The sequence below is a fragment of the Microtus ochrogaster genome, chromosome 8 (genome assembly GCF_000317375.1).
Source record: "Microtus ochrogaster isolate Prairie Vole_2 chromosome 8, MicOch1.0, whole genome shotgun sequence".
In the NCBI taxonomy this organism is placed as follows: Eukaryota; Metazoa; Chordata; class Mammalia; order Rodentia; family Cricetidae; genus Microtus; species Microtus ochrogaster.
In genome coordinates this window covers 53,749,302-53,764,848 of record NC_022015.1, presented here as the reverse complement: position 1 = coordinate 53,764,848, position 15,547 = coordinate 53,749,302, and the positions used below count along the sequence as shown (strand labels likewise).

The following is a 15,547-nucleotide window of genomic DNA, read 5'->3' as shown; positions in this document are numbered from 1 at the left end:
GAATTTCCTGAGAAACCGCCACACTGCTTTCCAGAGTGGTTGCACAAGTTTGCATTCCCACCAGCAATGGATGAGTGTACCCCTTTCTCCACAACTTCTCCAGGATGTTAGTTTAAGAGGGAATTATATAAGGAATGGCTATGTAGACTAACGATACTCTGAGATGAGCTGTAATTAGTCTCTGGACTTGCATCCTTCCTACCTCTCCACATCTCTAACAGTTCTATTGAGTCTTTGCTGGTAGAGTTTGTCTCATTTACAACTTCCTCCTGGTAGACCTCAGGGCTACACTGCCCCAACAGAACCACCAGCTGGAGCACAGAGGAGGCAGAAACAGGCAGAGCTCTGTGAGCTGGAGATTAACCTGGTCTACATAGTGAGAGCCTGTCTCAAAATATGCATACATACATACGTACATTCATACATACATTCATACATACATACCATAGTCCTTCCAGCTGTGAAGTTTTATACATGTGACATTCCATTCCATTGCCCTGTTGTGCCCTGATTTCTACAGCACTAATGTATGTATATATTAGACCTAGAAAATTGGTGAGCCTTTGGGTTCCTGCTACTGTTAAAACCCAACACAAAGAGAAACCCAACTATACTTCAGCCTCAGGTGATCATGCCTCATGAAATAACATCTAGTGACAAAAATATACAAGTAAAATAAAATGTACCAAAAAAAATAAAATAAAATAAAATGTACCAAGTATAAATTTTAACATAATTCCTTTATAGATTCTTTGAGAATTTTACATCATGCATCCCAATTTTGCTTATCTCTCAGTGCCCCCATAGCTACCCTTCACCCTTACAATATCCCCCCAAAAGAAAAACTTTTAAAATAAAACAAAATAAAAAACCAACAACAGCAAAAACCTCTTCACTTCTCCATCGTTCCTGCCTCTCTAACACACTTCAGTCATCTTAGTGGCGCTGGGAGCCATGGCGTGTCTCACAGTGTCGCCTCTTGTCCAGACAATGTTACTTGCAAATATTCATTGCAATGATTCCTTGGTCTGGTTCAAGACCTTTGCTTGCTTGCTTGCTTGCTTGCTTGCTTGCTTGCTTGCTTGCTTTGCTTGCTTGCTTGCTTGCTTGCTTTTTCGAGACAGGATTTCTCTGTAGCTTTGGAGCCTGTCCTGGAACTTGCTCTGTAGACTGCTGGCCTCAAACTCACAGAGATCCACCTATCTCTGCTTCCCAAGTGCTGGGTTAAAGGCATGGGCCACCACTGCCCAGCGGCCTCTGGTTTCTAATACACCATGATCATTGAACCCTCGCCAAAAGTGGCTATCCAGAGTCCACCCTGAGTCACAGAGACTCTTTTTATCCTACGTTCCTATATCCCCTCTAAATGATGACAAACATCTGTAACCCACCAAATGACCAAAAACCACCCACCCCACCCCTTGGAAATGTGGGCATTGTGTTCTCTCAACTGCTTCCTGTTGTCTGGGGGCGGCAGCATCTTTAGTAGGCCCTCTACTAAATTGAGACGTTGTTCAAGTCCTGGGAAAACTAATTGTACCATTGTTGTCAGTCTCAGAGATGTTCCCATAAATAGGGATCAGTATATATGTCACCTGTCTTGTAGGTTCTCTTGATTTATTTCTTTATGTCTGTAGTCAAGATTTTCAGAATGTCTCCTTGCCCCCCACATCAAACCTGATCTCTATTAACCTTGAAGGAGTCTATAGCCTTTCATTTCTTGTGGAAACAAAAGCATAACCTCTCCCCCAACACAATACATTTTCTGAATTCCATTTTAAAGTTAAGGCATCCCTAAAGTATCTAGGCTCGTTTAATTCAGCAGTCCCTTTTTGCAATCCAATGTTTCTCAGCAGCTTTCATTCACTCATCAAGACCCGGTCTAGTTTAGGCTCATGAGAGGGAAAAATGACTGGGAGGTGTTGGTGCATGAGCTAAATCCTAGCACTTGAGAGGCAGAGATAGTGAGTTCAAGGCCAGCCTGGTCTACAAAGCGAATTCCAGAACAGCTAGAGCTGTCATATAGAGAAACTCTGTCTCAAAAAACCAAAAGAAAGAAAGAAAGAAAGAAAGAAAGAAAGAAAGAAAGAGAGAGAAAGAAAAGGAAGGAGGAGAAATGAACTATAGAACCAAACAGTGAGGGCTACAGACAGCTCATGTTAGAGCACTTGCTTAGCATGCTTGAGTCCTTGGGTTAGAGTCCCAGTCCCAGAAAAAGAAAAATAAGTATATAAAACTTACAGTAGGGACAGACTATGTGATGAATATTGATTTATTTATTGCCAAATGGTATTTCCCTTGACATACTTTTCCCTCCCAAAAAGTTACATTTCAAACTCTTTATTCCAAGTTGGGTTTTTGTTTTATTTTGTTTTGTTTTGTTCGTTTCCTTTGAAGGTATTGCATAGTACCATGGCTATGACCTCGGCTCTACCCTCTCCACTGCATTTTTTGTTTTGATTCTGAGGCTCAAACTCAAAGCCTCACAAATGTTAAGCATATATTTTGATCGCAAAGTTACATCCCCAGTCCTAATTTTGTTTCTTTATGTATACACATATAACATGTGTTGCTTCTATAATCAGCATATGAGCTTGCAAAATGGAGTAATGCAAGAGCCTCTAGGGAAGAAAATGTCACTTGCAAGTCTAAAAGCAAAGATATGGGCAAGTAGTAAAATAGTTCCCACAGTGAGTGTGCAACAGTGACAGACAAGATAGTGTGTGTATATGTGTGTGTGTGTGTGTGTGTGTGTGAGAGAGAGAGAGAGAGAGAGAGAGAGAGAGAGAGAGAGAGAGAGAGAGAGAGAGAGAGAGAGAAAGAGAGAGAGAGAGAGAGAGAGAGAGAGAGATTGAGGAGGATTACTTGAGCCTGGATTTCACTGCCAAGCTGGTAGCACAGTAAAACCCGGAGGAAGGAGGCTCCAGGAAGGAAGAAAAGTCAGTCCCTCACAGCTGCCCTGTGAGAAGGGTTAGTTATTCCTCTCCTCTCATCCAAGTACTAACTGGGCCCGACTCTGCTTAGCTTCCGAGGTCAGACAGACTTAGGTGTCTTCAAGGTGGTATGGTCATCGACTGTTATTCCTATTCTACAGAAGAAACAGGACATAAAGGCCGGCAGACATGCATATGCTAAATAACTATTGAAATGGAATCCCCGCATGTGCCGTTACACCCTTCACGGACGGCACGGATGGCACGGACAGCACGGCTGCCTCTGCTCCCTTTGCTCACTCTGTCTCATTGTTTTGTTTGGCTTTCTGTCAGCCTTTCACATAGCCCAGGCTGGCCTCAAATTCACTAGATAGCTGAGGACAACCTTGGATTGACCTTGCCTGGCTCTGCTTTTAAACAGTTAACATTTCAGGCTAGATGTCCGATGGCTTGTTTTACTCCTGGCCATGAGGATATTGATTGGAAATGTGCATAGCATTCATGAGTACAGGACTGCGTTCAAGTCGTTGTGCTGCTTGGCTTTAGGTCTCACATAGCACACATCCTCTTTATGCCCTGTGCCCTGAGAAGGCCAAGTGGGTCTTAATATTACTTCATTCTAAGGCCCCAACATCACTGCTGTGATGTAACTGGGGTTTGATCTTGATGAACTTTGGATAATTAACATGTCACAGGCTCCCAAAGAAGCATACAATATCCTAAGAAAAATCCACAACCGAATGCATGCTTTTCCAGGTACAAGTTACCAGGAGAAATAACAACATAAGGTCCCACTTAGAGGCAGGGGTTACAAACTGATGTTAAAAGAATCTCACATCGGCTTCTTTCCTTCTATTCTTCCTCCAGTAAGTGAAAGTCGTAACCACCTAAGCACATGAAGGGGACCTGATCACAGCTGTGGGGGAGAATCTTCCTCACTGCAGAATTCTCCTGAAGAAATGAACTGAGCCCCGGCACCCACAGTAAGACTCGTCTGGACCTTGGAGCTCATGAGATGCCGAGGGAGCCTTGGTCCGTGGCTGACCGCAGGTGGATGTGAGAACCCCACACTGTTCTGTGGCTGCTGCTGCTTGCTGACTGTGAAGAACTGCATGAACTATACTTAAGCTGCTTTTCTATACATTGCCAATCACCTCTCTGGACGGGGAAGTGCTATTTTCCTAGCGGCTTTTGCTTTGTTCCCTTCTGCATGCACATAATGATGACACATAAGCAACATGTGGAATCTGCTTCCGTGTTTTTTTTTAAAAATCCACCCATGCAAAATGATAATTAAGATATAAATCCTCTCTCTTTGTTTGAGAAAATTCTAATCATAGCCCATGTCATTGAAAGGTTCGGTCTGTTTCCTTTAAAGATCAGTATAATAGGTCTGTCTTTACTTTATAGAAAGCTAGCTTCTATAAAGATTTTTTTCACTGTTTACTAGTGAAATGAGAAAAGCAAAGCTATTTATAAAAGGCCTTATGTCATGTATATACATTGTCTTTGAAATATTTGTGATTTAGTTTATTGCTTGTAAAAGAGAAATTATATAATTTATTTAGTAAATACTATTGTAAACTATAGTTTTATTGAAAGAAATAAAATATTTTGTTCTCAATTGCGATCATACATTGATTCCGATGACTTACAGTCTCCATCTGTGTGTGTTTGTGCTCGCGCATGTGCATGTGTGCGTGTTTGTGTACGTGTGTGTGTGTGTGTGTGTGTGTGTGTGTGTGTTGGGGGTTTGGGTGATCAAACCTAGAGAGAGATATGTATATACTAGGCAAGGGCTCTACCACTAAACTATAACCGCAGCCCAGATTAATTGATTGATTAATAGAACAAAAAAGTAAATCTTTTTACAGGAAATCTACCCTAGTGTAGTAGTTTAAGAGTGGCTTCCATAGGCTCATATATTTAAACTCCTAGAGAGTGCTACTATCTGAAAGGATTAGGAGGTGTGGCCTTGTTGGGAGAAGTGTGTCACTGGGGGTGGGCTTTGAGATTTAAAAGCCCAAGCCAGGCCCAGTGGCTCTCTCTTCCTGCTACCTGAGAATCTGAATGTAGAACTCTCAGCTCCTTCTCCAGCACCATGTCACCATGTCTTGTCTAATCCCTCTGAAACTGTAAGCCAGCCCCAGTTAAATGCCTTCCTTTATAAAAGTTTCCATGCTCACGGCATCTCTTCACATTAATAGAGCATTGACCTGGCATGGATCTTCTGGAATCCTTAGTCAACTGAAGCTGATGACAGGTGGCAATGGAATAATAAAACTCCTAGTTCTAAGACAAGATCTACCTAATAGTAGATTCTGCTCAACTAATCCAGTGGACGTTCAGCAGAGACTTACATAGGTGGGTGAGCTCTGTGAGTTCGAGGCCAACCATCATGTCCTGCTGTCACTTTTGTCATTTGAGGCACCCCAAATTGGCCTCACCCTTGCTATGTAGCCAAGGATGGCATTGTAGATTGGGACTGCTGAGATCAATGGCACTTGCCCCTATGCCCAGCTAGAGGCAGCTTTTGGAGAAAGAAAAATCACTTCAAGAATGGTAAGATGACAGCTAGTGGTTGTGGTAGATGATGAGCTAGTGGTTGAGAAAAACCCCAAAGCATTAGACCACTTGTGGCCCTTTATAGCGCCTGCTCCTCCCTTTTAGAGTCTGAAGTCTTTTCCCACGTTCTCTGCCAGTTCGACGAAGCCCAGGTCACAAGGGACCTCAGTCTTCCTTGCAAACTGGCTTCTTTCATGCTAATCTCAGTATTTCCATGGCTAGTTTGGATTCTCCTCATAGAGCATACAGAGCAGCCAGGTAGCTTATCAAGGAATCGCCCCAGGAGATGCTGCAGATAATGTGAATCTGAAAGGGCATCTGCAGACACTTGAAGTTTAACAGCAGAAGTCTTCCACCATCGCCATAACAACCACACTTCCTGGTGAAGCGTGAGGGCCCGAGAGAAATCCCAGAGCACTCCTCTTTTCCTTGAGGGGACCCACCCAGCCCACTTAGCCTCTGACTGAGCCATTATACCTGACAATTGACACTCAAAAAAGCTCCAGCTACCAGAATAGACTCATGTGAGAAGGTCATATGTCTGTTGATTTCATTGGTTAATAAAGAAACTGCCTTGGCCCATTTGATAGGCCAGCCCTTAGGTGGGTGGAGTAGACAGAACAGAATGCTGGGAAGAAGGGAAGTGAGGTCAGATGCCATGGAGCCAGATGCGATGAAGCTCCAGCCCAAGATGGACATACACTAGAATCTTCCTGGTAAGCCACCACCTCGTGGTGCTACACAGATTATTAGATATGGGTTAAAGCAAGATATGAGAGTTAGCCAGTAAGAGACTAGAGCTAATGGGCCAAGCAGTGTTTAAATTAATACAATTTGTGTGTTGTTATTTCAGGGCATAAGCTAGCCAGGTGGCCAGCAACGCAGCCCTCTGCTCTCACTACAACAGACCCCATAAACCAGAGGTCATAGAGCATGGGCAGAAAACCCAAGGGTTCTCAGCCTTCGATACACAGGGGGCCACATTTGGGATGATGAAGCAATCCTGACAATTGGACCTGCCTCCAGACAGACATGTGACTTGGTTACAGGACTCATAAAAGCTCCCCAGGTAATTCCAAGCAGTGAAGGCAAGGTTTAGAGCCATGAACAGCCAGTAAACACATTTGCTGTGGTGGATTTGACATCGTTTTGTGGCTGTCAATTGGGGTTTTTTTTTGGGTTTTTTTTTTTTTTCGAGACAGGGTTTCTCTGTGGTTTTGGAGCCTGTCCTGGAACTAGCTCTTGTAGACCAGGCTGGTCTCAAACTCACAGAGATTCGCCTGCCTCTGCCTCCCAAGTGCTGGGATTAAAGGCGTGCGCCACCACCGCCCGGCTCAATTGGCCTTTTTTGTTGTGTCCTTTTTCTTTTGTTTTGTTTTAATTGAAAGTCCCTTATTGGTCCTGCTTCCATGAGTGGCCAGAATCAAGGCATTGGGGAGGGCAGAAGGTGAGGCAGGGAAGGTCATTTCCATAATGTTCCATTGCCACACAGAACAAAACAGACAAGCTCAGAGTCACCACTGCTGTTAAAAGTGGGCAGCATGGGTTAGGGAGAGATGAGGCATAGGGGTGTCATTAAAAATAATACAGGCTCCCCCTAAACTAGATGCCTGGGGAGGGCCTCAGTCTGCGTCAACCTAAGAGCAAATCAGAACATCAAAAGCTACTTAGAACCTGGTTTTGTTGGCGCATGCCTTTAACCCCAGAACTCGGGAGGCTTGAACTCTATGAGTCTGGTCTACAGAGTTGCAGGACAGCCAGGGCTACATGGAGAAACCCTGATCTGAAAAACCAAAGTGGGGGAGCACTGTGAAGAAGGCCAGAACTATCAGGGATGGATAAAGGGAGGAGAAAGAGTCCGGGGAGGGGGGCATTTGTCAACTGGGGTAAAGGGATTGCCCACTCCCTGCTGGGAACCCGTAGCCCCTCCTATCTAGCAGAAAAGGGGCAGCCTGCAACACCCAAGAACAGGCCTGGGGATGCTCCATGCTCCAGGCAGGGGCTGAGGGCAGCTCACAAAAGGCTCGCCCTCCAGGGAGATGACAACTGTCACCTAGTTTTCCTGGCAGGGTTCAGGGGTCCCTGTCCTCCTCTTAGCAGTATGCTTATAATTCATGCTCGATCCCTGTCAACTCCTTCTTGATGGCATCCTTGGAGCTGGCGTTCTGATCTTAAGGGGTGTGCCAGAGTGCCCCGTAGCTGGTAGAGCAAAGGGCTAAGGAGAGGGAGGCCTCAACTCAATTGTCTCAAAATCAGCTCTCCAAGACGAAAGAGAAGCAGACAAACAGCAAGTTAAGAAGGGAACAGTCAATGGTATCCAACAGGCAGTTCCAGAAACCAGGACAAGCAAGATATCTGAGCAGTTACCATAAGAAACTGTGGGGTACAGAGCCAAACCTGGCCAGTGAGACAGCAAAATGTTCACCTTGGAGTTTTTACAAGGAAAACAGAGTGTTGTCACCCTTAAGCCCAAGAGCTTCAGTTGGCATAGCCAAGCTTAGTTTTGCTTGAAACACCCCGTCCTCGCCTTCGAGCCCCCAAACATTGGTGTTTTCCTCATGAGTCTCACAGTCCACCCAAAGAAACTCAGGACAGATGATTAACTGTGGTCCCTATTAGCATGCCAAAGTTGATGCTGGCCCCTAGGGGCCTTGGCATGAGCCACCTTTCTGGGGTGACTTCTGCCTGGCTCCTAGCCACGGCAGATTCATACGTCCAGGGTAGGAGTGTGAGGATTAGAATTATTAGGCAAAAGGAACAGAAATATAGGAGAAATAAGAGACAGAAACATAGGATAGTATCGGGAGGGACATCCAATGAATATTGAAAGTCGACCATGTTTAATTTCTATTTGCTTAAATACCCCAACCTAAAAGGTAGGAATAAGACAAAAAAAAAAAAACTGCATTCCCATTATACGTGGAATGACCAGTTGAAGGATTGAGGGCTATATTCTTAGTTAAACATTCTGTTGCCAGAACGAGACAAGTAATGCTCACACCCTAGACCAAAACATTCTGTAGGCAAACCACTCCCTGGGTAGAATCCACAGCTATCTCCCTAAGGGAGTAGGAACCTAGTTGGATCCGTAGACTTTTGTTTGAGGTAGAAACAGATCTACTTCCTTGCCAAAAACAGAACAATCCTTACCATTTCTTGTTGGTACGCAGGGCTGTGAGAACATTGCATTCACAGAGGAGCATTTTTGTGTTTATGCCAGATTGTTTTTTGTTTAAAGAATGTTATAGCAACAAATAAAATACATTTTGAAACAGATCTACTTCTTAAGACCTGAAATACCAGGTCTGGATATTAGCCACACCTGTTGACAATAACCTTGAGAGAGGGGAACTCTCTGATCTGTTATTTGAGCTGTTGACAATAACCTTGAAGGAACAGAAGTAAGTTCCAACTCTCTGACCTTTAGTCAAGGCAGACTGGACCCGTTCCTGTCAGTGCCTTCTCTCAGCTCTTCCCGCCCTGCCCCTACCCTAACCTTCTCCAGCTCACGAGCATCACTTTCCCTAGCTTCTCTTTCCTTGTACAGCCCTGCTGTTTCAACCTGGTGCTCTCTTGGTTCCCTTGACTCTCTGTTTCTTGGCTCCCCCTTCCCTCCCTCACTCTCCCCTCCTCTCTTTCCTCTCATGGTCAGATTCAGTCTGGACTCTTCAAGATGCCTCTGGCTGTCTCCCTCGTATCTACAATGCAAACCTCCTCAACCGTACCTTGTAGGGATTGTGTCCTCATTTCCTTTAGTCCCCTCTACCCACAGTGCTCCTCCTCAGCCCACCCTTGCCTAACCAACTTCTGATCACTTGGACCTCAAGGAAGTGTGCCTTCCTCACCCCTCAAACTGAGACAGAGCCACTCTTCTGATTATCCCTGTCATACACTTCCACGACTCTGTAAGAGCTTTTAAATTATCTCCTTCCCACACGAGACTATAAACTTCATAGACGGTGTTGATTAGCAGCCTTATTCACCTCATCAGCAGCCACAGGGCCTGGATCTGTAGGATGGACAGGCAGCTGGATGCAGCGGGGGCGGGGGAGGTGGAAAGGGAAGCATGGGTGAAGGAAGAAAACTTCAGATGACTATGAAGTCCGGAGTACAGATAGAGGTAGCATATGTGGTCCGGCCTGAAAGACAATTCGTGGTGAAAATTTCATCCAGAGATTTCACCTCATCAGCGGTTCACACGAAAGAAGAAAGTGTGATCTGTATCTCAACTGAACATCTAAGAAAAGGGATCCTCTTTTAAATCCTGTCCCAGGTGCCGTTACTAAAACAAACAGCTAGCTCCTCTACCTTTCTCTGGTGTCAAGGAACCATTAGCCCTTGCGTTAACTCAGTAAGCTGTCAGTCGGAGCTGCAGCCATTGGCGCAAGAAGACCCATGCCCAAGCTTGTTCACATGTTTGTTGGAAGGTCCGTTTCCTCCGGAACCTTGCCCGACTATCTCAGCCCCTACCGCACAGCCCTCATCTTCACAGCATGGAATCCAGCAGGCCCCACACTTGCTGGCATGGAAAAGGAAGTGGGAAGTGGTGTAGCCACATCCAGCAGAGACACGGCTGCCATTCAGTGATTACCAAGGCTAAGGGAAAGGCAAGCAGCCCTTCCCCCAGCTATGGTCAAGACCACTCTATTCCTACCTGGGGGATGAATGCCCACTTCCGGCTGCACAGCCCTGGATTCTCAATGATCTGCCCCAGCCTGAAGTCTGTGGCCACCAAGTAGAGGAGATCTGGAGTGCTAGCCTCTGCTCTCACAGGTAGAAAACTTTGTCCCTTAAATGACTTGATGATTTCTTGTGTGCCGTTCCTTCCATCCGCATGCAAAGCCCCGAGGCAGTCCCTCTGTTTGACAGGGAGGAAACTGACACTCAGAGAAGCCTATGCCTATAGTCCGAGCTCTCGGGAGTGGGAGGCAAGAGAATGGGGAATTCCAAGCCAGCCTGGGCTTCCTAGCAAGACCCTGATTGAAAAAAAAATAAATATAAATAAGACCTAAGTTTGAAGGAATTTGGACAATGTTATGGAAATTATCTAAAACTGTAAATAAAGAGAAGATGACTGTCCGTCTTTAGTTCAAAGCTGCACTATAACAGTGATAATGAAGGGGACCGGTTTTGCCCCAGACACTACAAAGGACCATTTTGCAGGGTCTGGATTCAGTTGACTATAGCAAGTGTCTAGAATGGATGCTGCTGCCATCTAGTGGTTAGAATCTAGCATTGCCGCAACTCTGCAGCAAGGAAGTCAAAAGGGCTACTATTGAGAAAGCCTATTCAAGGGCCATGTGACCATGTTTGACTTATTACCGACTATTAGTTAGGTCTCTCTCATATCAACATGTAGAACGTTGGTTTCACGCTTTAGTCTTCTGTCTTGAGAGCTAACCCCCAGCCGTACAAAGTGTGTAGAGTCTTCAGAAATAGGTTCTAGTGGACAACCAAGAGCAAAGACAATATTGTCTGTATTGTTGCGAGGGAACCTTTTGGACCTCTCTAAACAACAGCTTATGGGAAGATACACTACACCTGGCTTCTTGTTCTTTTTGCGGTGCTTGCAATCAAATCTAGAGTTTTGTGTACCATTGAGCTATGGTCCCCCCAACCCCACGCCCTCTGGATTTGGGTCTCATCCTTGTGCCCTTCTGGAGCCTAACCTCACATCTCTAAAGGCCTTTGGTGTAAATACACTTTTGTTCAGGATACACTGAAGCTTAGGGTTTTCTAGGAAGAATTTGGAGGCACAGTTCAGCCCAGTATACCTTTCTGATTCATTTTAACACCTGTTGGGCAGGTAGGCCTGAGCTGTATAAAAAGCAGACTAAACAAGTCATGTGAAGCAAGCGAGGAAGCAGTGCTCCCCATCCCCCCCCCCCTTGGGTTCCTGCTTCAGTTCCTGCCCTGACTTCCCTTGGGTATCCATGAGAAGTGTATTTCTCTCCTGCTGAAGGCCATGCTGAGTCAGCAAAACCGCGAGTGAGCTTCCCTGAGGGCCATGAGCTCTATGTATGCCAGTTTCTTATCCAACACAGGCACCCTCTACAGCGGGTATCTCAGGGCCGAGGGTGGAGCTCAGTGATCCAGCCCTTGCCAAACATGATGACTGTGGCGGCACACGCTTAATCCCAGCCTTTGAGAGGCAGAGGTAGACAGATCTCTGTGAGTCTGAGGCCAGCCTGGTCTGCAGAGCTAGTTTCAGGACAGTCAGGGCTGAATAGTAAGACCTTGTCTCAAAACCAAACAAACAAACAAAACATGCTCTCCCAACCACACCACCTGCCTTTTCCCTCATCATCCCTCAAAGCTCCAAAAGAGGGTTTCTTTTCTTTCTTTTTTCCTTTTCCTTTTTCTTTTCTTTTTTTTTTTCCACACTGCTGTGTGCCATGTCCAGCAAATAAATTTCAACCTCCTTTCTTCTGGCCTTTGCAAGTTTCATAATTGGCAATTATTTATTTAAACTAGTCCTGTTTTCTTATTTATTCTCAGAAACATTTGATATTGGCTGATTAATTCAAACACCTTATGAATCTGTTGGGTCAAGTCTGGCCTGGCACTTTCGTCCGCCCTTGTGGGGAAGAGTGAGGATTAAGAAAGAAACAGACAAGAGACAGCAGACAGAGGGCACCCAGTAAATCCTGAGACTACCGGGCCTTCATTTCTCATAGCCCTTATATATCCCAGTCCAAAGAGAGAGCGGAAGGCAAAAGACTTCTTCACTAAGACACAAAGAACAAAGTAACTGCTTTCTTAATACCCAAACCATCAAGTAACCATACCTTAGGTCAAAACATCCTGTCGTACAACCTTGAAGGAGCAAAAATAGGTCTGAACTCTGTGACCATTAATCCAGGTGGAACAGATCCACTTCTGTGAGCTCCCACGTAAACAACGCTTGGTTTGGTTTTTTTTTCCCCACGTGGGTGCGCTTTAATGGGGGAGGGGTAACAACAAGTAGGGTACGGGTGTGCAGAGACAAAAGGAGAGGGGGAAAAGAGAGGGGGCTCGTGGCGACCCCCGCCTTTTAACGAGGAATGCAAGGGCCTTGATTTGTTTTTTTTTATAAATATTTATTATATACAATATTCTGTCTGTGTGTATATCTGTAGGTTAGAAGAGGGCACCAGACCTCATTACAGATGGTTGTGAGCCACCATGTGGTTGCTGGGAATTGAACTCAGGACCTTTGGAAGAGCAGGCAATGCTCTTAAACCACTGAGCCATTTCTCCAGCCCTTGATTTGTTTTTTTATGACCGAGTTTCTCTGTGGAGCCTTCACTGTCCCGAAACTTGCTGTGTAGACCAGGTTGGCCTTGAACTCACAGAGACCCTCCTATGAGGGGGTTAAAGACTTGCACCACCACAGCCCAGCATGAATCAATTCTATGTTCAGTTCATAGCAGTGTATTGAAGGGCAAGCCAGTGTCTGGATGCTGACTTGGGTGTTATCAGTCTCCTGGGACGGGGCACAGTGAATGCTGTTCCAAGATCCTCAGTAAACAAAGATATAGCCTTGGCAGATGGTGGGGAAGAACACCCTAGAACCTCTCTGATCAATACAATAAGTAAACAACTCCCCAGAGAGAAAGCCACCTCTTGGCAGGAAGCTGAGGCCTCAGGCTGGGTATCAAAGGAACAAGAACGGCTGGAGAAGGAGCAGGAGTGTGGACAGTTGGGGGTTAATGCCCACCCTTCTGGACTGGACTAGCTCTCCCTGGAATTTTCCCACGCCTCTTCATCAGAATGTGCCCCTCCCTGGTACTGGCTTCTGTGGTTTGAGTGTTTTTATCAACTCTTGTGAATTCCTATTGCAACCCTTCACACACACACACACACACACACACAGAGAGAGAGAGAGAGAGAGAGAGAGAGAGAGAGAGAGAGAGAGAGAGAGAGAGAGCACATCAGGAGATGATGCTGCCTTTGGATGGGTCTGGGTCATGAGGGCTCTACTCTTGCTATATGACGGGCTTGGAGGAGGAGCCCTTTACGTTGTGTGAGGAACAGCATTCTTCTCTTTGCCCCCACCCCCAGGATTCTTTTCTGTTCTTTATAAACTAACTAGACTCAGGCAGTGCAGCAGCACAAAATAGACCATGTCCCTGGCCGGTAATGTTGCTGCCATTCTTGTCCAGAACATTAGCTTCAGTGGATGGGCACACGGTTTCAGCCCAATCAGTCAGAGCTACACTATTGCAACTGAGGAAATCTCCTTTTCTAAGATGTAAGAGCCCTTGGGTCAGAAATCAGAAGGCCCGGGTTCTAGTTCCCCTTCAATCAGGGGTGTGTCACTTAAAATGTCCGGGCCTCCAATTCTGTCGGAAAATTAGCTGCAGATATCCTTGCTCAGGTGGACGGTCCTACCTATCAAAGGTCACATCCCAGAAGACAACCGACCTTCCCTCATCCGGTAGCCATCCGCAGCCAATAGCTCCTCAGCTGGGCGTGGGGCTACACAAGGCCCTCCTCCACCCAGTCAGCCTGGTACTTCTATTGCCTACGAGATGTAGAATTTGAAATTATCAGGCGTTTGGAGCTGTTAGAACTAAGTTTTCTTTTTTGAAAGCAAGACTATCTTGTTCATCCACGTATCTTCAGAATCGCCCACTGGCACTCGGTAAAATGGTTAGTGAATAAACTCGCGGAGGTCAGTGTTGATACACTAGTGTAGCCCAAGGGATGCGTGGCATGTGTGGCACAGTGCAGGCAGGCTCTGGGTTCTGGTGAAGCGTGCGCACAGTGCTGGGCACTTCATCCTCACGGCGGACCTGCGCGCGGGAGCCCAACCGCGGCGCTTGCAGGGCACGGCCACCAGGTGGCGCCACCGGGCCCTCGCGCAGGGGCGGAGCGGCCGCGGAACAGGAGCGGTATGTGGGCGCTCGGACGGCGCGCAGTCGCGGGCCTGCCTTCCCGGGCTTCGGTCTCGGTCGGGATCCCTCGCTGGAGGGAACCTATCGGAGCGTGCGGCCACCGAGGCCTGCAGGTCACGATCAGCTCGGCCTCCACCATCCGCCACTCGGTGAGTACGCGGGCCGCACTCCTTAGCGCAGGCCGTGCCCGCCCCTATGCGCAGGGCGCGCTGTGTGCGCATGCGCCTGGCCACACGCGGCGTTTGCGCGGACTTCGGTCCTCGCGTGGGAGGACGGCCATAAAGATGAGTGGGTCTGTGCAGTCTTGCACTGGTCGGTACCTTTATGAAGACTTCAGTTTCAGTCATTAGCAGACGATGTAGGGCGTGTGCAGTCAGGCGTGTTTATTACTGCGTGTACTCCGAAGGTAGCACGCAGACTCATGGAAGCCTGGACTTCCATGAATCAGTTCCCTTTTTCGTGGCGTGAGACTAGCAGGTGTGGAAGAGCTTGGAGTACGGCTTTCTGTTGTTTGTTTGTCTCACTCTAGCACTGGCTAGACTAGAATTGGATGCGTACCCCAAGCTGGGTTCAAACTTGTGATCCTCCTGCCTCCCCTCGAGTGCTGGGGTCACGGGTGTGCCAGCAGGACCTAGACGCCGGCTTTTGGAAAATGTCAAGACCTCGGTTCCACGTTCTGAGTCCACGGCTCTGAAGAGCCCTGTGACCTCTGGGATCTTGGCCCTCTGGGACAGGGCTTGGCTTTGTAAAGGGTTAACACCGATTTTTCGATTTTGGCGCGAATGTTAAACTGTTTTTCGCAAAGGCTTTAGCACTTCTGATAAGTTCTCGGTTCCTTGACCATGCAAAAAACAGAATCGATTACTCCACGGCCTGAAAAGAGAACGCTCAAAGAATAGCGGTGGGGTTAAGGAGGGCTTCTCATAGAGGGACGAGATAGTTGCCAAAGGAGGGGGCTGGGGAAGCATTCCAGGAAAAAGAAGAGCTGTGGAAAAGGTGGAATAGGTGCTGGTTAGTACTGTCTGCGGTTTCAAACCCAGCCTGGGATACATGAGATTCTGTCTTTAAAAATAACAACAAAACAGGGCTCGTCGTGTAGGTCAAAACCCAGCCTGGGATACATGAGATCCTGTCTTTAAAAATAAAAACAAAACAGGGCTCGTCGTGTAG

At 46.7% G+C, this 15,547-nt stretch overlaps 2 protein-coding genes across 4 annotated transcripts in view; both read left to right on the top strand.

Annotated features, from left to right (window-relative positions):
• Positions 1–4,519, top strand: part of Pip5k1b (phosphatidylinositol-4-phosphate 5-kinase type 1 beta) — a 255,553-nt gene extending 251,034 nt beyond the window's left edge. For 2 of the 3 annotated variants that reach the window (XM_026781285.1, XM_026781286.1), the window contains one exon: positions 3,801–4,516. In XM_026781285.1, coding sequence (XP_026637086.1) covers positions 3,801–3,803 — 3 coding nt within the window. In that variant the 3' untranslated portion in view covers positions 3,804–4,516. Of the gene's footprint in view, positions 1–3,800 lie in introns of all 3 variants that reach the window. The other variant, XM_026781287.1, reaches the window with a different exon arrangement.
• Positions 4,520–14,346: 9,827 nt separating this feature from the next.
• The window catches only part of Fxn (frataxin), a 21,813-nt gene continuing 20,612 nt past the window's right edge, over positions 14,347–15,547 (top strand). Inside the window, exon 1 of the mRNA XM_005352079.2 lies at positions 14,347–14,526. Within this exon, the coding sequence (XP_005352136.1) occupies positions 14,377–14,526 (150 nt within the window). The 5' untranslated portion in view covers positions 14,347–14,376. The remainder of the gene's footprint in view (positions 14,527–15,547) is intronic.